The 22,739-nt window shown below is 42.9% G+C and overlaps 1 protein-coding gene across 2 annotated transcripts; it reads left to right on the top strand.

Moving 5' to 3' along the window:
• The first annotated feature begins 13,218 nt into the window (after window positions 1-13,218).
• Window positions 13,219-21,738, top strand: ZBTB2 (zinc finger and BTB domain containing 2). Of its 2 annotated transcripts, none has more exons than XM_005301390.5 (3): window positions 13,219-13,357; window positions 17,690-17,872; window positions 20,235-21,738. In XM_005301390.5, the coding sequence occupies exons 2-3, from the start codon at window positions 17,700-17,702 to the stop codon at window positions 21,595-21,597; spliced, it is 1,536 nt and encodes a 511-aa protein (XP_005301447.2). In that variant the 5' UTR covers window positions 13,219-13,357; window positions 17,690-17,699; the 3' UTR covers window positions 21,598-21,738. The 2 variants fall into 2 exon arrangements, with proteins under 2 accessions (XP_005301447.2, XP_005301448.2); XM_005301391.4 differs by lacking the exon at window positions 13,219-13,357 and adding an exon at window positions 14,503-14,638.
• Window positions 21,739-22,739: the final 1,001 nt, after the last annotated feature.

The raw sequence follows: 22,739 nt of genomic DNA, 5'->3' as shown, positions 1-22,739 counted from the left end.
TGGTGTCCATTTTGAATCTCCCTTCGGTACTGGTGGAAGAGACTTCCCACCTGCTATTTGATATCCTCAATTCTACTGTCAATGGGTTGTTACAGCCAGCCAAATCTGTGTGGTCCAATCCCACCTCTTGTCCATCTGTCTCTAAGAAGGCAAATTATACCAGATACTCTCTGAAGGGTTCTCTTATTTCAATACCCACCCTGCTCCCAATTCATTGGGGGTGACTGCTGTCAGCAACAGGGCAGGGTCTGAACAATCACACTCCATCCCAAATGATAAAGGGGGAAAAGTTTGACTCATTAGGGAGAAAGGCATTCTCCTCTTCCTCCTCATCCATTGGTATCAGCGTGGCAAACTATTAGGCAGACATGGCCTATTACCAATTTCATCTATGGGGGAAAGTGTTGCTTTTTTCCCCAGGAGTTGCCTAATGACAGAAGGTTGGCAAATGCCGTCTTATTGGAGGGTCAGATTGTGACCAAACATGCCCTCGGGGCCTTCTTCAATGCTTCAGACTCTGCTGCTAGAGCATTGGTGTTGGCTGTGACCTTCAAGAGGCATGCCTGGCTTAGATCCTTCTCCTCAAGCTATGGACATTAGAAAGTAAGATGGAGGAGTGCTTCCTGCTTACCTCAGAGGTTTTACTCCTGATATTTTCTGGTAAAAAGGAAGGGTTGGGGTAGTGGGCATTTTGGCTGATGCTACACATGAGGGAATTTAACAAGTACATCCAGAAGTTTTGGTTCTGTACACTGCTCTGGCCTCCATAATCCCTTTGTTGTCGATCCTGGATTGGTTCATGACAATCTAAAGGATGTGTATTTCCATATCCCAATTCGCCAAAATCATCAAAAGTAACTTTGATTCATGGTGGCTGGGCACCATTTTTAATACCAGGTGCTCCCCTTTGGCCTTTCCCCAGCACCCAGGGTATTTACAAAATGCCTCTCTGTGGTAGTGATGTATCTGCAGAATCAGGGTATTTTTGTTTACAATTATTTGGATGATTGGCTGCTGCAGGCCACTGTACGCAAGGACCCATTGAGCTACATGGTCACCATGAACAATCTTTTCTCAGACCTAGCCTTTTTTCTCAACCTTCCAAAGTCAATCAAAAGGATTCCTTTTATAGGCACCATATTGAACTCAGTAAAAGGGAGAGCTTTTCTGCCAGAGGAGGGATTTCTCAAAGTGAGGCAATGTCTATTAAAGACTCAAAGTTGCCCTACAGTGAGGGTAAGAGTCGTCTTGTGGATCTCATGGGGTACATGGCAGCCACTACCTATGTGACTGCCCAGCTAACCATGAGACTTGTGCAGCAATGGATGGCCCAGCATGTCTATGCTCCAGGTTGTGACAGTCTTCAGTTATTGATCACCATGTCTCAGAATGTTATAGTCTCGCTACACTAGTGGTCAAGCAGGAAGAACATGCAATTTGGCTCAGCAGAGACAGCGCCTAGATGCACAGGTGGTCCCTGAAAGATCAGTTGGATCAGACCATATTTTCCAGATGGGGTTGACCAACTGTTGACTGTTCACAATGAAGTTCAACAGAAAGTGTCATTGTTTATCTTCCAGAGCAGCCTTGGACAGTCTATCTCTAGCAGATGCTTTCCTGTTGCAATGGGGGAAGAGTCTGATGTACATCTTTCCTCCTTTTCCCTTGAGACAGAAGGTGATAAGGAAGATACATCATGGCAGGGCAAGGATGATATTCATTGCTCTGCAGTGGCCACGTCAACAGTGGCTTACTGATATCAAGCTATCCAGCAGTGTCTTTATGCTCCTCCTCTCTCTCCATCTCTTGTGTCCCAGGAGGGCGGACTCTTCCTCACCTGATGGCATGCGCAACCAGACTTTGACTCTGCACTTGAGTAGTCATCTGTCTCTGTATGCAGGACATACTAGTTAACTCTAGATAGTAGCAGTTTCTAGTTGACTGTTTTCTAAAGTGGTCCAGATTGCAGGCATGGATGCAGAGGAAGTCTGATTCTTCTATAGTTGCCTCCATTCCTTGTGTTCTGGAATACTTAGAGAACCCCTGTTTTTTTAGGTAAGTTAATTCAGCTTTAAATGTCCATTTGGCAGCCCTCTCTGCCTATCATACCTTAGTTGATGGTAGATTGCTGTTTGTTCATGTTTTGGTTACAAAGTTTATGAAAAGTTTAACAAAAGTGTATCTTCATGTTAGATGCTCTGTCCCTTCTTGGAACCCTCAAATTGGTTTTGACCACATTGGTAAAATTTCCAAGCCAGCAGTTGAGTGTTCGTTTAATCATCTATCTATCTTTCAAAACAGCCCTCATTATTGTTATTGCATCAGCCAGGAGAGTGAGTAAACAGAATGCACTAATGGCTGATCCACTTTTTACTTTTTTTCATAAGGACAAGGTCTTTAGACCTGATCTTTGGTTCATATCGAAGGTGGTGTCTGATTTTCTCATTAGTCTATTAATTTACCACTTTTCCCCCTTAACCACATTCTAATAAAGGAAAATCTGTTCTCTATACATTGTATGCTAGAAGGGCTCTTGCCTATTATTTTAACAGAACTAAGAGTTTTCGTAAAACATCTAAACTGTTAGTTTTGTATGCTAAGACCAACACAGGGCACACAGTTTCTTCCCAGACTATTTCCTGGTGGATTAAGCAATGTATTGGTGAGTGTTACAGGCTCGCAAAAGTTTGTACCTGCTTCAATTTGACCACATTCCTGTAGAGCTGTGCCTACCTCCTTCACTAATATGAGGCAGATACCACTTGCTGAGATCTGCAGAGTTTTAACCTGGACTTTGGTACACACCTTCAGCAAGCACTATGCTCTGCATTTGGCTTTTAGAGTGGGCACGAGGAGGTGTTTTAGTCTTTATTCAACTAGGACCATGTCCCTAGCCTCTGTTTGCCAGAAGCTGGGAATGAGCGATTGGCTGGATCACTTGATGATTTGTTCTGTTCATTCCCTCTGGGACACCTGGCACTGGCTCTGGCGGAAGACAGGATACTGGGCTAGATGGACCTTTGGTCTGACCCCATAGGGCCATTCTTATGTTCTAGGACTCTTCTTCCCTCTAGGTTAGTTTCAGCACTGCTTATCAATCTTTCCCACGAGTCCTGTAACTGGACTCCAAGCTGTCTCTGCATCTTCATACTTCCCATCTCTCCTCCTCTAGTCCATGTTCTTGAGTCTGGCGTGGTGGTGGAAGAAACGGAGGTGGGAGGGCACTATCGCTCCCTATTTAGCCTTGCCCCTCAATACAACGGGATTGGAGGGGAAGGGGTACTGAAATTGCTAGAAGAGGGTTTTACCACAAGGTGGCGTAGTATTCCTTAAATGTGAATATGCAGAACCATCTTGAAGAACTCCAGTTACAGTTAAGTAACCTTCACTTTTCCTTTCTGGCTCTTCAATCTGCAAATCACCATCTCCAAAACACTGCTATGATTCCTTCATCTTGCCTCTACTGAACCTTTTTATGGGATCTTTTCATTAATTTAGTCTGCCTAAAGCCCTACTATCTAAATCTGTATTGAGAATCCACAGGCATAATCCTATTCCAGATAGTGGGACCATATCACCTCAGATTTACCAGCATTTTTAAACCTAAACTTATCCTCATTTCCTGAATTATCCTTGTCCCATTTTTAATCTTTACCCATGCTTGTTTACTCATTCCTTCTCTTGACTTCTTGCTACCATACATATGCTGGTGTTAAACAAGTCTTCCGGGAACTGGACTGAAATTAATTCTTTCCACATAACTAGGGTGACCAGACAGCAAGTGTGAAAAATTGGGATGGGGGTGGGGGGTAATAGGAGCCTATATAAGAAAAAGACCCAAAAATCAGGATTGTCCCTATAAAATTGGGACATCTGGTCACCCTACACATAACCCATCCAACTACTATCAACTAGTAAAAGCTTTTGGGCAGGACTAAATTTAGACTGGAATCAAACTGGTAAACTACTGTGAAAAGCACCCCTTTGCAATCTTCTGTGCTCTCTCTAAAGCAGTGTTTCTTAACCTGGGTGTGGGCTTCTCTAGGAGGGTGCCAGACTAGTCCAAGGGGCAGGAAAAGCTGCATGACATGAGATCCACCCTTCTGCCCTACTAAGAATTTACTCCCCTGGTTCCAGATAAGCCACTGGCCTCCCTGCCTTCCGGGAAGTTTTTCTATCCTATCCCCTTTGCACTACAATACAGTAGTCACTCACTCACAGTGACTATGCAGTAGTTGAGGATTTTGCTTTTGGGACAATTCAGCTAGTTACCTAAGACCTTTGATTGGGAAAGGTTTGAATGATCACAGGAGCATTCACAGATATGAAGGACTCAACTGGAGGGCTACACTGGCAGCCTATAAAATTTTCCAGAACAGCTCTGGTGCAGGAATCGTGTTTTCTATATGGCTGAAGAACCTAGCCTAGAGTTGTTCCTATATTAATAATAAACGTTGTGACGGGTTGATCACAGAAACCCCCTTGGGATCTGCCACCTGATGTGCAAAAGACTACCTCTGCTCCTGTTTTCCCTGCCAGCTCAGGACTCCAGCACCCTGTCTTGCTGAGCCAAACACTCCAGTCCGCTCTAACACAGACCCAGGGTCTGAATCACTTGCCCCCAAAGCTGCAAGTTTACCTAAAAACAGCTCACAGAAGTGTGCTTGTCTTTAGCACTCAGATGCCCAACTCCCAATGGGGTCTAAACCCAGATAAATTCGTTTTACCCAGCATAAAGCTTATGCAGGGCAAACTCAAACTGTTCACCCTCTATAACACTGATAGAGAGACATGCACAGTTGTTTGCTCCCCCAGGTATTAATACATACTCTGAGTAAATTACTAAATAAAAAGTGATTTTATTAAATACAGACAGTAGGATTTTAAGTGGTTCCAAGTAGTAACAGACAGAACAAAGTAAGTCACCAAGTAAAATAAAATAAAATGCGCAAATCTATGTCTAATTAAACTGAATACAGATAAGCTCACCCTCAGAGATGCTTCAGTAAGTTTTTTCTCAGACTGGACACCTTCCAGGCCTGGGCACAATTCTTTCCCCTGGTACAGCTCTTGTTCCAGCTCAGGTGATAGCTAGGGGATTCTTCATGATGGCTCCTCCCTCCCCTTTGTTCTCTTCCACCCCTTTATATATCTTTTGCATAAGGCAGGAACCCTTTGTCCCTCTGGGTTTCCACCCCCCAGAAAAGCACCAGGTTAAAGATGGATTCCAGTTCAGGTGACACGATCACATGCCACTGCAAGACTTCATTACTCACTTGCCAGCACACACACATACAGGAAGACTCACAGGTAAACACAGCCATCTGCAGACAATGGGAGTCATCAAGATTCCAAACCATCATTACTGGCCCACACTTTACATAATTACAATAGGCCCTCAGAGTTATATTTTATATTTCTAGTTTTAGATACAAGAGTGGTACATTTATACAAATCGGATGATCACACTCAGTAGATTATAAGCTTTGTAATGATACCTTACAAGAGACCTTTAGCATGAAGCATATCCCAGTTACGTTATATTCACTTTTTAACCATATTTTTCTAAAACTATCCCAGTTACATTATATTCACTTATTATCATGTTTTTATAAAACCATATAGACTGCACAATGTCACAAACGTAACCAGATACCACTTGATTCCAATAAGGGACAACTATTAACTTTAGAAGTTAAATTTAGTGGGTGTTTTTATTGTAAACTGAATGGTCTCGTTCTTTTAGCAACAATCTGTTTTTTTCCCATTCCTAAATTCAATTCTTATCCATTTTGGGCATAATCCATTAACCTACCAGCATCTCATGCATTTTAAGTCTGTAGACTTTAATGTTTCAGCTAAATTGCTAATTCTTCACCTGGTGGATATATGCACTTAACCACCTTTTTGAAATATATAAACAAGCAAGAAGGGCAAACAGTGTCAAGCAATGGCTAGTTTGGTCACCTCTTCCTATTAAATAGTTCCAGTGGTTTGTCCTATGATTATACTGTATTACATTAGGAAAACATTAAAGTTGCAAAGTCAAACATTTAAAAGTTAGGAAATGCCAGAAGTAAAGTTACCTGTGCAATCTTAATGCAGCCCATTTGCATGTTTGTATGCATTATATAGGCATCTATTACATGATCGTATACTATTTTTTCCTCACAGTGCACAGGATGCACAATACTAAAAGGTTTCAGAGTAGCAGCCGTGTTAGTCTGTATTTTTGCGAATACTAACAGGGTAGCTATTAATTTTTTTTAATCATCATTCTTTTATGGCCCTATGCATTATTTACGTATCATCCAAGCTGCACTGAACACAGATATTCCACATAGACTATGCTATGGTACTCACATCATAGTACCCACTTTCTTTACAGACCATTCATGAATTTATGTTCTCAAAACCCCTGTGAGGTGAAGAGTATCATCTCCATTTTACACAGAGGATGAGGGTACAGAGATGAAAGCCAGACATGCCAAATAAAAGTGAGTGAAACCCAATTTGAGAAATCTTGGGCCTGATTTTTCAGAGAACCTAGCATTAAATAGCACAGAGCAGAACTCCCCTTGAACTCAGTTGCAGTTGTGAGTATTCAGCACTTCAAAACAAATCCCTCAGATTTGGTCATCAGAAAATTAGGAGCAGTCATCAGCCAAAATTTTGGTTTACATGACTTGCCTAAACTCTGGGGCAGTGGCAGGGAAAGAATCTAGTTCTGTTGGGAAGCGTTCAACTTGTTCAACCATGAGACCAGCCTGCCTCTTTGCCTCCTTTACTACACCCTTTCCAGTTTCTGCAACAAACGAGGCAGGGTCCTAGAGACAACAGTCTTATTCTTACACAGCCCTGATTTATCCCCGAAGCACCGTCCATCTTGTGCACTGAATGAGGCAAGTGTCCTGTGGAAAAATAGCAAATTACATATATAAAGATTTATAAATAGATATGCAGAAGGCAGCCAAATAAAGACTGCATGAACTTAAAATAGGTCATTTACTACCTTTTGTGTACTTGATTCTGCAGCTGTAATGTTTAATGTAGTTTTTTTAATGTAATTTTCTGTTTGTTAAAAAACAAAAATTGAAGAAAAAATATGATATTAAACTCTTACATGGGTCATCGGCAAGATTCGGATTTTTAGATGCACAAGCACATCCTCTGCTACTTGAACTAAGGGAGTAAATGACAGTAATAGAAAGCTCTTATCTTCTGTATAGCTCTTCCACTAGAAAGGAGGGGACATACCTTGCCAGTTAATTTCACAGCTAGCTGCTAGACAGCACAGGAATGGTGAAATTTGGGATTCCTGGGTTCCATTCCAGGCTCCGAAGGGAAGTGTCTAGGGGTTACAGATCATTCCTGCCTCTGCTGTCCCCCTCAGCTCTTGTTCCCATTCTACCTACCCTATCCTCTTCTGTCCTTATCTTCCCCAACTCCTGCTCCCGTCAATCTTCTCCCACAGCACCTCTGTGCTCCTATCCTCCCTCACTCCCGCCACCCCCCTTAGCTGTGTCTCTCCTATCTTCTGCCCCACCTCTGCTCCTGCCCCTGTATCTTTCCCCTCCCTCTGCTCCTTCCCCTATGCCCCTCCACATTGCATGGGGACCAGCAGGGATAGCACTGAGAACCCAGAAAATACAGTCTCCCTTTCCTCAATTTCTATGCCCAGCACCACAGGAGCCCCCAAGATTCATTACTAAAGAATGACATTGTGATGAGAGAAGTACAAACTAAACTAGAAACTTGATTATAAAAAATTTTAAATAGGAGATTTCCACACAATCAGCAAGGATGCTGAGATCTCTTCTGAAGAAAACATACACATAACAGACGAAAAATCTGCTAAACATAAGGAGCATTTGAACTACAGTGCAACCTACACAAACACCATCTACATATACACAACCACTCTAAAATGATTCCAGAATATCTTTTAGGAAGCAACCAATTTTTGCTAGTCTCTGGAGTGTGAGGTTTTTTTATTTAATTTTTGTATTTCACACAACTTTCCTTCTGTAAGAATTAAGACTATGCATACAACCCCAGTGCTTAACCTTTACAAGCTGAAAGTTTCTATCATGCAAGTTCTCCTACAAGATATAATTAAGAAGTTGAAGTGACACCACCAAATTTTAAAAAGTCACTTTTTTTCCCACCCTGTTGTTATAAGAAACTGAAAATTGCCTATAAAAGATTAGAGGGAAAAAAATTGGTTTCCTGTTTACTTTAGGCTTTTGATAGTTCTCTTCCAGAGATGTTCAATGTTTCCTCTGTTGTTTATGTGGATCTTTCAAAGAGCAACTGGGCAGGAAACATTTGATTGTAAAATGATAGAAATTGGGAAATATAATACCTGAAAGTACTTTGTTTTTAAATACTAACTAGATTTCAAGTGGATGTTGACCAGTTAAGCACTCAAATTGGTTTTGCACATGCACAGTATCCCATTAATTTTAAATGTATGCTACAATTTGGAGGAAACTATGCAATACTGTAAATACTTATCAATGCTATTCAGTTAAGCAGGTGTGATTTTATGTTTTTTTCCACTGAAGAGTTCAGTAATTGCATAAGCTTTTAACTATACAAGTATGGAAGCACTCAGTAAAGGCAATAGTATTTTTTTTAGTATATTAATTTGTTCCCTCTCTTACAAGAAGTATACAGTCATTCACATTGGTGTATAATAGAGTAGCTCTCTGAAATGTGTCATTCTAGTCAGGAGTGCACAGTCATATTCTGAGTTTGAGTACAGTGAGAAAGTTTGGCTCAAATATGAAGCTAAACTGGAAAGGATGCTGAATCTGGAGATGGAGACCTGCATTCCAATCCTCCAGTCTTCCACTTGACACAGGATACAGGAGAGGTGGTTTAAGCTACTACTGTACTTGGTGTATTCTCAGACTCAGGTACGCACTGGCTGCAACAGCCACATAGGCTGTTCACCGAACTGAGGCTAGTGAATTCCAGTAACACTCAAGGGAAGGAGGAAAGATGCCACACCTTTCCAATATTACCTGGAAATACACAAGCTATAATCTACACAGAACTACCACCGCTCATCACCTAGGATAAGTACTAAACCCATTTAGGGCCAGGGTTTTTTCGTTGAGAGACACAACTGTCCTGTTTGAAAAGTGGAAAAGAGGAAGGCAAGTGGTTATTCAAGGCACTGACTCTATTTTAGGTTTAAATGGTGTCAGACATCTCTTGAGGGCACCCATGGAAACAATAATTAGCATCAGTCAGCCTGAACTGGATTAAAGTCAATAGGACCATCAGATTCTAGACACCACACAGCAGGCTCAAGACTGGCACTGAGAGCTGTTCTGTAGTCTCTCAGTTTAGTGTTAGTACTAATTATTACATTTACCAAAAATAAAAAATTAACTTGAGGGGTTTGGGTGTCTAGTCCAGGCTTCTCCCACTGCTCAACTGAATTCTTACTTGCAATGCATTGACGATGGGATTAACATGCATCATCATCCCACCAGCACCTGTACCATCATTGGTGTCCACTGATCTAAATCATAGTATGCGGTACTTGTAAGTAATATCTCTTATCTGGATGCTGGATACTTGGCAGGACAGAATACGGTCTAATATTATGATTGGATTGGAGCCTGTAGCCCACAGTCACACAAATAGTCATTCCTGTTCTCAAGTCCTGTACTCAAATAAGTAAGACTGCAGGATCAGGCCAGTATTTAGTCAGTTTGATTGTGCCTGTCAAAAGTCGTACAAGGAAAGTAAAACCATTTTATTCATCTAGTATTCAGTGACAAAGTGGAAGAAATCTGCTTTTAGAAATACCATATGGCTCCGATTCAAATGGGAATCTTTCCATTGACTGATGGGCTTTGATCAGACCAAAGGTCCTTTTACACCAAGATATCAGATTACCATTATTGAGAAAATGTTATGAACTGAAGTTTACAGTGGTCTATAAACTGTTGATGAAAATCTAACTATTAAATACAATTATTTACATTTTCCTCCAGCTTTAGAGCCTGATTCTCCTTCTCTTATGCTGCTGTGAATGAGTAACTCCATGGAAGCCACGGGAGTAACACCAGTATAAAACTGTTTAAATATGGCACTCAAAGCCCTAGCCTTCAACAAATAAAGCTTGCCAGAAATGTATTTGTTTCCCTCTTCTGAGTAGCCCATTTAGAGAATCATCATAATTATTTCACTTTAAAATTATGATGGTTTTGTTGTTCTCAGTGAGAGTAGCATCTCTGTGTTTTGTGTAAACTCCCTAACTTCAAACATTTGGCTTATCAGCTAGGTTAGTTTATATTTCAAATAGTCAAATCAAGTATGAAGCACTGTCAAAAGGAGCACAGACCATTCTGGCAAATAGATCAGAAATGTTCCCATTTATTAATTAAATATGTGCTGTATAAGCTTAAATCACACATTTACTCATGGAATCGAACAACTCAAAGCTGTTGCAGTCAACCACATACATACAGCTAGGGACATGATACAGTACTCTGTTTATGCACAATACCTGAACGTTAGTACATGTTACAGACTACCAACTTTGAGTTTGGTGAGCACAAAACCAACTGAAATAATTTTTTTTTCTAAACTTACTGTAAAGTCTGATTTAAGATTTGTTTTATAATTCAGATTTTATAGGCTAGATTCTCCCTATAGATCCAACCTGAGCACACCCCTGCATACATGCAGAAACCCACTGACTTTAGTGGGACTTCACACAAACTTAGAGACATATCTTGACATTCATTTGCAGGCTAAAGCCCTCCATCAATTTAGTGCTTGCAAAATGTGATGACAGACAGCCCTGAAAACTGCAGTTGCCCACTGTGTCTCAATCATGACTGGCTCTACAGGTGAAAAGTTTGTTTATTCTCCATTATTTGTGCATCACATGGCCTTTTTTTTTTATGTAAACTGCAAAACAGTAGTTAGTAATGTGAACACCTGTCTTCTAAGAACTGGGCTGAAACAAGTAAGTTCACCCACCATGCTACTTAACAGCCATCAGAAAATTCTCTTTACTCCATAACGGATCAAATTCAAACAGTTGACATGGTATTATATCCTGCTCCTGTCAAATGGAAAAACTTCCTCTGATTTTAATGACATCAGGACAAGCCCCCTCGAGGGTAAAGCTTTATAACTAGTGCTGGTCAATGATTTTTCCACCAAATTGTTTTGATGGAAAATTAGATTTTTCAACTAATTGAAATTTTTTGGTGAAAAATGTTTGCTTTCTGCCTTAAAACTTTGGATTTTTCAGCCAAAAAACCTGAAATTTTCAGCAGAAAATCTTTTTTTTGACCAGCTCTATTCATAACATACATACATACATACACACACACACACGTATTAAAGTTCAGGTCTGGACTTGGAGACTACAGAAGTACAGCAAAGAAAAATACATGTAGACTGCTGAGAAGGTGGGAAACTTTCATTTCTCAGATGACTCCCCCCCACTCTTTCCAAAGGGGAAAGTCCACCCTCAATTCACATTAATGTCTATGGCCAATTGCAATGTATTAAAATTTGTAAATAAGTAAAACAATTCAAAGACCATGGATCACATCAAACATCAATGTATTTTGTTCAGATTTATTTATGCTACTTTGTAATACACAAGTGTTCTGCACAATATATAAAATCTTAGTAAGATGAGGTCTCACTCCAGTACTGCCTCTCCCTTCCCTCCCACTACAAGAAATGGGCACAGTCACAAGTGTAAAAGCTGCAGAGCAAACTTTTATGAAAGATTTTCTATACTTTTAAAACTAGAAGTATTTTAAAACTACAGAGTATGAAGACATTCCAACTGCATTTATACTTGAGCAATGTTTTAACTTAATATTTTAGACTGCAGAGTTTATGTATTATGTATTTGACAGTCCTATGAAATATAAAACCTGTCTTACCTAAATTAACCTCTTAGGATATGTCTACATAGCAGTTAAACACCCAAGGCTGGCCTTTGTCAGCTGACTTGGGCTTGCAGGGCTCAGGCTGTAGAGCTATAAAATTGCAGTGTAGACATTTGGGCTCAAGCTGGAGTCCCGGCTTTTGGACCCTTCCCCCTAGCGGGGTCCCAGAGCTTGGACTTCAGCCCCAAGCCTGAATAATTTTACAGCCATGTATCCCAAGCCAAAATCAGCTGACACAGGCCAGCCACAAGTATTTAACTGCTGTGTAGATGTACCTTTAAAACCCAGCACTAAAGTAAAGCCTACTATACTCTGTAGTTTCTGCTTTGACGGGTCTTTACCATCACCTTTACAACAGATGTTATATCAACTTCCACATTAACCAGTGCGACCTGAGCAAGGGCACAACCACTTGCAATAGATAAAACCATCTAGATACATCTTAAAGCTTTGTTTTAATCGCAAAAGGTGCCTGTTGCTGATGAGCAGAACCAGATCAAGACTTTACTGTGGATTCTGAAATGGTGCTAACCAGATAGTCCTTGGCTACACTTACCGTTAAACCACATCCAGCACTGGATCAGTTCTGCCCAGTGCTGACAATGGGTATTTTTAAATAATGTAGACAAGGTTTAAGTGGACACTTTAAACTGCATTTTAAACTCAGTTTAATATCCACACCCAGTTTCAAGTATAATTCTGAAGATGCCACCCTGGCAGAGGGGCACTCCTGCGCAGCGCAAGGTGGTCTCACTGGCTGAGCCCCACAGAAAGAAAGAGCAAGTCCAAAGTAGGCAGGTCCAGGGAGTTTTGGAATATGCAGTGGGTGTGTGGCACCGAACAGCGGTGGCTTTGCACTGCTCCACCCCAAGCAGGCCACTCTGGTCTGCTGTGTCTGAAACAGGCCCCGACATGAGCCAGGCCTTAGATCCCCCTCCCCAGGAGAGGCTGCGCCCTCAGCAGCAGGATGTGGTGAGGGCTGGGGAAAGCTACACTCGGGCTTCACCTCCCCCGCCGGTTTTTAAAGGGGCAGCTCCCCAACAATAACGCGCGGCAGGGCTGGCTCCGGGGTCCCATTCGGCCGGGGAAGGAGGGAGCTGTGGCTGGCGGCTCGGAGCAGGGGCTGAACGGGGAGCCCCGGCCCGGTGCGGCCTGTGCTGGGCGCCGCGAGAGAGAGAGGGGAGGGGCGGGGTGGCTCCTGCTGCTGCCGCCACCAGCGCTCGCCGCCTCCCCTCCCCCCCGGCGGGGGCTCCTCGCTGCAGCCTCTGTGCTCCGCTCTCGGTCATGTGACCCTAACGTAACCGGACAGGAAAAGCCGCCGCCGCCGCCGCGCTGACTCCGTTGTTGCTGCTGCTGCTGGGCGCGGAGACGGCGGCGGCCCGAGCGGGACCAGGCGCCACAGCGGCCCGAGCCCCCAGGTGAGCGCCCTGCGCCCGGGACCGCAGGGGGGCCGGGGCCGCTCCCACGTGCCCGATCCCCGCCGCACCGAGCCAGCCGGGAGAACGCGGGCTCCGGCGGGAGAGGCTGGGCCCGGCCCCCGCCATTGTGTGAGAGGGGAGCGGGCCGGGCCGGCCGCGGGAGCTGGAGTGGGCAGCGGCGGCCGCGCAGGCGAGGGACAGGGGGCGGCAGCAGCGCCTGGCGCCGCCGGAGCTCCCTGGCCTCCCGACCGGGTCGGGCCGCGCCATCCAGGCCGCGCGGGGCGAGGGGAATGGGGGCCGCGCGGGGAAGTGGGGAGATTGTCTCCTTCCTCGCGCGCCCTCCCCCCTTCGGCCCGCGCGGGGCTCGGTTCGGTCGGTTGGGGCCCTCGCGCTCTCTCCCCGCCCCTCGCGCCCGAAGCGGAGCGGCCCCCTGCGGCGGCATCCGGCGTGGGGGAGGGGCGAGGGCTGAGGGAGCCGCGCGAAGCGGAGGGGGCGGCTCCGTCTGGTTCTCCTCAGCAGGCTGGGCGGCCCTGGCGGCAGCGGTGGATCCCGTCTCGCGCGCCCTGGCGGCTCCGCTCGCGCTGCGTCTTGTTTGCGCCGGCTCCGTCCCGTCCGTGCGCGCGTCGCGTGCGCTAGGGGGCGGGGCCCAGCCAGTAAGAGCCGCGCGCGGCCACTCAACCTTCCGCCTCGGCGACCAATGAGAAGGCGTCCTCAGTCCCCGCTGCCACAGGCCGAGCGTGACGCCTGAGGGGGTGGAGGAGCCGCCGCGAGACTCCACCCCCCCCGCGCGCCAGAGCCCGCTGCCCGCGGGGCTGGGGGAGGGGAGTGCTGTGCTGTGCCGCTGAGCTCCCAGCAGCTGGGCCCAGCCCTACTGAGGGCTCCACGCTGCAGGCCCAGGCCGCTCCCAGCCCGGCCTGGCGGCGCCACCCCCATGGCGGAAATAAGCCGCTGGCACCAAGCGGGCGCGTTAGCTGCCCCTTGGCACCCCGGGGCCCGGCTGGAAGCCGGCAGGGACCTGGCTGGGTGGGGCGGGCGCGGAGAACTGCCCAGAGCCCCGCTGCCTCCGCTCCGGGAGCTGCTGGTGTCCTACCCAGGCGCTGCAGCCGCACACCGCTAGCGTGAGCCCGGGGCAGCTCGGCAGGCGTGGGGCTGGGGCCTGCGTGGGGGCGCAGGTAGTGGCCAGATTTTATAAGGGTGTTTACCGTATTCTGGCTAATAGAGCAAACCAGCCTTACCCCATGGCACCTTTTGAGAGGCTCCAGTCTCCCAGCCCTTCCATCGGTGAGAGATTTCCCACGTCCTAACTTGCTACCAGAGCAACCCCGTCCCTATTTCATTTCTTTAAGGTTATTTGCCATGATTTTCTCTTTATAATTAAATTGACCTCCTTTTTCACTTTTATATTTTGGTTCTCCATACCAGACTTAAGTGTTTGCAAAGGGTTTGCATAATTCTGTGAATTATGGTTTTTATTTGTTACTCAGTTTACATGACTTCAAAAACTGATCTTTAGAAATGATCACCAGCTGAACAAAGTAGCCCATCCAAGCTATGCTGCCAGCAACTTAGTAATAGGATCTTCTCCATAATACTAAGCACAGAGATATTTCCGTGTGGAAATGTTTAAAATACAAAATTGTATTATTAGACTGATTTATTATATCAGCCTTATTTAGCTATACTTCAACTTAGTGATCATATAATAAAGTCATGAATTTTCTTAGGCTGAAAACAACTTTGATATTGTTTAAAAACAAAATACAATAGGTTGTTTCCTCACTCTTTTCCCCTTCACCAGGGTGAGTGTGAAAATGGAATTAGTTTTTAGTGCCTTTGATTCTAAAACACTATCATTTTTGAGTACCCATAAAAGTGATAGGTGTACACACATACTGAGATCATGCCATCCTGGATACTAATTTAGCCAGCTCTGGGATGGAATATAATAGCCGTTCAATAGCTACCTTGACTCTACAGTTTAGAAAAGGAAACAATACTGTGTCCAGGACCAGCTTAGATAGCTAAAGGTAAATAGAGTGCCTCTTAACAGATGCCACCACCACCTGGATCATTACTACCTTCTATCTCACCTAAAGGTCTTCTATCCAAGTACAAACTGGACCCAGCCCTGATTAGTTTGTAAATCCTGAGATGTTCACAAAAATATTGCATAAAAGTGAAGGCTTGATCTTGCAAAGTGTTCCATGTTGTCACAGAGTCTACTTGAGTGGAGCACCTTACAGGATTGGAACCTGAACTGTGAATGTGCTTTGTTGTTGTTAAATTCTCAAAAGTAAATATTTGATCTATTATATTTGCAGAGTCACAAATATCAAATGCCAACTTGTGTGCTTTATGGCCTTTATGATGATGGGAAGCTAATTTTTTCCTATTAAGCAGTAGTGTTCATAACAAAGTTGTCCTTTGTACACTGCATTCTTTCTTCCCCACTCCTGACTCACTTTACACATAGAATTGTAGGACTGGAAGGGACCTCAAGAGATCTTCTAGTCCAGTCCCCTGCACTCAGCGGGGTGCAGGAGGTGTTGGGGGGGGAAAGAGGTGTGCTTGGGGGAGGGGGTGGAAAGAGAAGGGGAAGGGGTGGAGTGGGGACGGGCTGGGGCTGAGTGGGAAGTTTGGGGGTCCATTAACATTTTAAAATCAAAATGGGGGTCCTTGGGTTGCTAAAGTTTGAGAACCACTGCTCTATGCCATTATCTAAATCACTGATGAAGATACGAAACCAGACCTAGAACATACCTAGAACTGATCTCTGTGGGACATCACTTGATATGCACTTCCAGCTTGACTGTGAACCACTGATAACTACTCTCTGGGAACAGTTTTCCAACCAGTTATGCACCCACCTTATAGTAGCTCCATCTACATTATATTTCCCTAGTTTGTTTATGAGGTGATCATATTTCATAATTTCATATGAACTTCTGTGTCAGTGCAATGTATTCAAGCAGCTTGGTGGCTAATTGCAGTCACAAAGTGTTATAATACTTTGGTCCTTCAGCAGGTTTGAAAAATTTCTAATACCTACTACTCCAATGACTAAACCTGTTAGCTAAGGTGAAATACCTACACCACCATCCCTCTCCTCCTGAAATTGAAAGGGAAAATACAGTTGTGCATTGTTGTAATATTGTTTAAAATGTTCTATTAAACTTTGGAAAACATAACTTTCTGTATGTCCTGTGGTCTTGTTACACTTCCCCCTTCCTGGCTTCACTGTATATGTTTTTTTCTATTATAGATCATGTATGTTTTTCTTAATTGATGTGGATGTTTGTTTTCCTTCCTACACATTTCACTGCTTTATACCCATTCCTCCCTTTCCTACTGTCTTTTGTTCTGTTTTCCATCTCTCCCTTCTTTCCAAAGTCTCTCTCCTGTACTTTATCCCTACTCATTTTCTTCTTCCCATTATCATTCCCGCCATACCCACGCACTCACTTACACGCACTCATCCACTCAAAGGCTTTCTTGGCCCCCCGTCCCAAAAGTTAAAAACATTGGGTCCTAGAGGATGCTGCACTCCCTACTCTGCCTCCAACTCTTGAGAAAGTAGTAGGAGCTCCTGAGCTGCTTCTCTACTGCACTGTTTCCTGCATTCACCTCCTTAATCCTGAACAAAATCAGTAATGGCACCTCTGGACTGCTTTGCTCCTGTTCCGCCTCCCCCTTACTACAGCATCAACCTCTGAGCTGCTGCTGCTCACAGGTTTGCCCTCCGGGGAAAGAGTCAGCAAGTATAACATCCCTGGCTCCTCTTGCCTGCTCCAAATTATCACTCACCCTGGGCAAGTGAGGTTTTCCAAGCCCTGTTTGAATTTTCAGTTGCCCTGCAGGTAGGTGTTTACTTTTACACGTGTGTGTCAGTGATCTCCTCTACCCACACTGAGGTATTGATGGAGGTGATTGAAATCCTGAGGAGATAAAGGTCTACCAACTGACCAGACTATACTTATATAAATAAATTAGTAGCAAAAAACCTCAATACAATCTCCCTGTAAAAATAAACTCATCTCTTGCTCATCTTTCTTTTGTCTCTCTTTCCCCTCTCTTGGATTGTGTATATTTATCTCTTAGATATCTCCTACTCTAATACCCTTATTTCTACCACTGACTTGTTATGTGACCCTGAGCAAATCAGTCAACCCTCTATAAAATGGGGATATTTACCTACTTAAGACACTGTTTATAAAGCACCTTGATACTCTTGCATGAAAGGTGCAGTAGAAGCACAACGTATATTGAAAAAGAATGTTCATGTACATCTACTGTTAAGTAAATACTTTTACATAAATGTCATTTGCTTTTCAGAGTGTGAAAAATGGATCTGGCCAACCACGGACTTATACTGCTACAGCAGCTAAATGCACAGAGGGAGTTTGGTTTCCTGTGTGACTGCACGGTTGCTATTGGTGATGTCTACTTCAAGGCGCACAAATCTGTCCTTGCTTCTTTCTCCAACTACTTTAAGATGTTGTTTGTTCATCAGACCAGGTAACTATAGAAATATTGACTGTTAAAATGTTATTAATTTAAGTTGGCTAAAAAAGTCTAGCTACATTCTGACGCATTAAAAAAGTGTTCATTTGATTTTTTTGTTAATATTCATAGAGATCCCAAAATCTATTCTTATTTGCAAACAAGGAACTTCATCAAGAAGAGGTAAGGTTGAAATTGTGTTTCTTTGGAGTCCAGCTAACCTCCAAACCTAATATTATACTTCAACAAAAATTCTTCACCATTAAAAAACAAACACATATTAGAATATCTAGAAGTGAATAGTTAAGGTAGCCAGCCTCGTCTCCACTGTAGTTCTTGGTCACTGTCATCCACCCAAACTTAACTTTATCTCTTCAAATCTGCAAAAGATTACCCAAGAGCCAGTAACTAATTACTGGGAGAGTGTGAGAAATGGCATTGTAAAAAATCGGTTAGAGATTTGTTTTTTATTTTTGCTCCATAAAAATTGCAAAAATATTACAAAGTTAAGATTTGGAGGGGTGATAGTGAACAATGAAGGATTACATGGCAGTGGAGCACAGGCTGCATCCCTTAGCTGTTTATTTCCAGACATTGTACAAAAATGGGGTTTTTTTGGGGGGGTGGGGTGTTTTAAGGGTCGAATTTTTGAAAAGCAAGTATTGTTATTGGGTGTTAGCTGGACTTCAGTGAACAAGTTCAACCTTAGCTCTTAAAGTTTTTTGAACTAGCACTAAAATTTTGAATCTGGTATATAAGGTCCACAGGTAGAGAGCCAACTCAGATAGTTCTAACACCCATCAAGGTGCATATTTTAACAAGAACTGGAGAGGCGGAAGTTATACCTGGGGAAAAAATGGGAGTGGCGGACTATGGAGAGATGGAAGTCTCTTATTCAGATTGAAGGTAGTGGGGCAGGAGCCTGTGGGAACACTGTATGGGTGAGGTCATGCCAAATGGCCGATGCCATTTTATACAGAAGCTTCCTAGTGGCAGTGGCAGAGTACCTGCACTTAAAAAAAGCCCTAAAAACCAGGACTATACCCCTGATTAAATGGTTAATGTCTTGTATCTAGAAAATTAAGCATTTAAAGTTTACCATGAATAAGAGTCTCTGCCTATCGCTGTCCTCTAGTCCCCTGCATTCCTTTCATCGCCCCCGACTCCTAACCTCTTGCTTCCCTTCTTCAGAACCCCTCATTCCAAGACCAGGTAGCATGGCTCCATGCCAAAGTCCTTGCCCTCAGGCCCTACCCCTTCTAATCCATTGCCCCTTTATCATGCCCCCCACTGTCTCCTCCCTAATCTCTGCCTAGAGTCAGCAGTAGGTAATCCTATAAACAATTGTAATATTATGCTGTATGCATGTGAAAACAGCTTCTTAAGATTATGGCCTAAATGTAGCTGCATTTAACCAAAAAAGGGCTGGGAAATTAAAGAGAAAACATTGGCTGTAGCATGATCTAGTTTCTAGTTAGCCTCTAAAAGCATGTGTCAAATTTTTTATTGACAAATTCTTGAATTTCATTAATATTCATCTTGTACATTGAAACCCACGTAGTGACCTCTGATGTAATGAAACAGTAATGAATAAAAGCTCCCAATTGTTTCAGTGCTTTGCAATGTGCAAATTACACTTCTCGTTTTAGCAATCCGCCACTTAAAGTGAATTGTCTGTAAGTAAGAATGCTTTGATAGGATTTAATCTAGCCATTAGCAAGATTTTAATACAAGACTAGTGGGAAAAAACACATCCTTGTAAACTGCAGAATATATTGTGTGGGACAGCAATTTCATAACAGCAGAAAATAATTATTATCTTAGGGTCTGTCAGAACACATTTATGTTTCAAAGCAGTTGGTTTACTGAGAATAAGATTGCCATTTTTCAATTGGCCAAATAAATTAATGCCTTTTGCCCCATCTACAAACCATGTCTCTTATGACAAGCTACACCCTCTCTTTCCAAGCAAAACTAATCATTACTGGAATTGCAGGTTGGTATGAACTATGGGGACTATAGGTTATTGTTTTACACTTGCACTTTTAGCATTCACACATTTATAATTTAACAACAACAAATGTGATTCTCCCTGTGTTTCAAAAATCTCCCTATGTTTCTGCCTGGCACTTGTAGAAGTGTTATGTTTAGTTATGGTGCTGCATAAATGCAAGAATTGGTTCCTGCACATATGACCTAAAATTCAGTTAAAAATGAGGAGGTCATTTTTAAAGCAAATACATTTTGTAATACATTTTATGTTTGTATTTCAAGCATATAACACTAATTATCTTTTATTCAGACTTGAATAACCTAGATTAGATTCTAGAGACTTTTCCTTATCTCATTGTTTACTAAACAATTATTTTTCTTTCAGTGAATGTGTCCGTTTGAAAGCAACTGACATACAACCAGATATCTTCAGCTATCTCTTGCATTTGATGTATACTGGGAAGATGGCACCTCAGCTCATTGACCCAGTTCGATTAGAACAGGGAATAAAGTTTCTGCACGCATATCCACTGATTCAAGAGGCCAGCCTTGCCAGTCAGGGTACCTTTTCTCATCCAGATCAAGTTTTTCCATTAGCCTCTTCTTTATATGGCATTCAAATTGCAGATCACCAGACAAGACATCCCACTAAAGTTACCTCAGCAACTGACAAACTTGGGCGAGAATCAAGGCCACAGCCTTCCAGGATGAGCCAAGAACCAGTGTCTGAGGGCTCACAGCTCTCACAGTTGGCTTCAAGTCTGCCACAAGTGACCCGGACAAATATGACCACTTCTGACCCTTTGCAGTCTTCACTGTCTCCAGAACTGGTTTCCACTGCTGGTAATAGTTCTCCTCCAGAGGAGGAAGCCAACATGGAAGCATCTTCTTCAGATGAACAGCCTGCGTCACTCACAATAGCACATGTCAAGCCAAGTATTATGAAAAGGAATGGAAGCTTCCCAAAATACTATGCCTGCCACCTCTGTGGTCGTCGATTCAATCTGCGAAGCAGTTTGCGTGAGCACCTCCAGATCCACACAGGAGTACCCTTCACATCAAGCCAACAGGGAGAAAGTAGCATTTCCCTGTCTCTTTGTAATAATGCAGCTGAAAAAGATGCCATGGAAGTGCCTGAAGCGGGAATGATTAGTGACAGTGAGCTGCAACAGATCTCAGATTCCCCAATAATTGATGGACAGCAGCAGGCAGAAACACCACCACCATCAGACATTGCAGACATAGACAACTTGGAGCAGGCAGATCAAGAAAGAGAAGTTAAAAGACGGAAATATGAATGTTCCATCTGTGGACGCAAATTTATTCAAAAAAGCCACTGGAGGGAGCATATGTACATACATACTGGCAAACCTTTCAAGTGCAGCACTTGCGACAAAAGCTTCTGCAGGGCAAACCAAGCAGCCAGACATGTGTGCCTAAATCAGAGCATGGATACGTATACTATGGTGGACAAACAGACTCTGGAACTGTGTACTTTTGAGGAAGGCAGTCAAATGGACAACATGTTAGTACAGACCAACAAGCCCTACAAATGTAACTTGTGTGACAAAACATTTTCAACTCCCAATGAAGTGGTCAAACATTCGTGCCAAAATCAAAACTCTGTCTTTGCTCTAGAAGAAGATAGATCCATTCTGCTAGGCAGTGAGGATACAGAAGCTACAGAGACTGATAACTCAGTGTTAACCTCCATCAAAAAGGAGCAGGAAGCAGTGTTGTTAGACTGAAGGTGAAACCTATCAATTTTTTAAAGTTCAGTCATTTGTATCAAACTAATACTCCCCCTGCAACCAGAACTACACAGGCATGGTAAAAAAATTTGATCTTGCCCCTCCCACAAATAAATAAATAAAAGGCCTTTGCCTCAAGCCACAACATAATTGATTTTAATACAAAGGAAAGTGTGTAGAGGGAATTCATCTAACTTTGTCAATAGTACTAGTAAACTCAAATTTAAATAGATTTTAAACAGATTTTAGATTATTTAAATGCATACTTAGATGCAATGAAGTGTGTAATGAGAAATAAAATACCATTTTGGTAAACGAAGAATATATATATATATATTTAATTATAATTATTTTCTCTGGTAACAAGTCTTCCTTTTGAGAAGAAATAGCAGATGATGCAGCGTGCTTTCTAGAGCTACATGTACAAACTCTGTAAGATAACTAAAAAAGGCTTAAAACTTTTCACAGTGAACCCAGGAAACTTTGTTTTTAGCCTTTAGTTTTTCCTCAAGTATTCCCTGGGGTATGTATTTCAGGTATCATCATTGACATTATGTCCATTCAAGAAAATTTAGTTACTTAGTCAACTCTGACTAAAGTAGCAGTAATAATGATGTGATGGCAATCTTTTTATATGTATATATAGAAAGCGTGTGTGTGTTTGTGTGTTTGGTATATACAGGTAAATGAATGCACACACCCTATCTAAACAATTGGTCATCTACTTTCAAGTTCAACCAAAAATATCCATAAATTTTAGTTATGACAGATAAGCCATTTTACACAACCCTTATTTTTAAATTAAATTTAAACTGCCCCCGGATGTGTGCATTTTTATTATCGTGTTTGAATGGAAATTAATATAATTAGTGCTGTCACCCAAGACATGGAGGAAACTAGAGAACAGAGAAATTGCATACTAGCGAGCACTGTGCAATTATCAGTGCTGCATTCACATGTGCTGTAGCAATAGATCCGAGTCATTCCTGATATGAGGGGAGAGGGGAGACTTGATCACCTTATTCACACAAGTAGTCTCAGACTTCAGTGGGTCTAATTGCATGAGTTAAGGTGAAAAAGATTTGGCCCTTTGTTTAATATAGTCCCCTTCTAGCAGCGGACAGAGGGAGAGGTGGCTA

Source organism: Chrysemys picta, chromosome 3 (genome assembly GCF_011386835.1).
Source record: "Chrysemys picta bellii isolate R12L10 chromosome 3, ASM1138683v2, whole genome shotgun sequence".
In the NCBI taxonomy this organism is placed as follows: Eukaryota; Metazoa; Chordata; order Testudines; family Emydidae; genus Chrysemys; species Chrysemys picta.
Note: the sequence above shows the minus strand (reverse complement) of the source record. Positions and strands in the feature narration are given on the sequence as shown.

Excerpts from the sequence above, each read along its gene's own strand:
- ZBTB2 (XM_005301390.5), top strand. The coding sequence starts at position 17,700 with ATGGATCTGGCCAACCACGGACTTATACTGCTACAGCAGCTAAATGCA. Across the intron at positions 17,873-20,234 it reads TTGTTTGTTCATCAGACCAG|TGAATGTGTCCGTTTGAAAG; the intron begins GTAACTATAGAA and ends TTTTTCTTTCAG.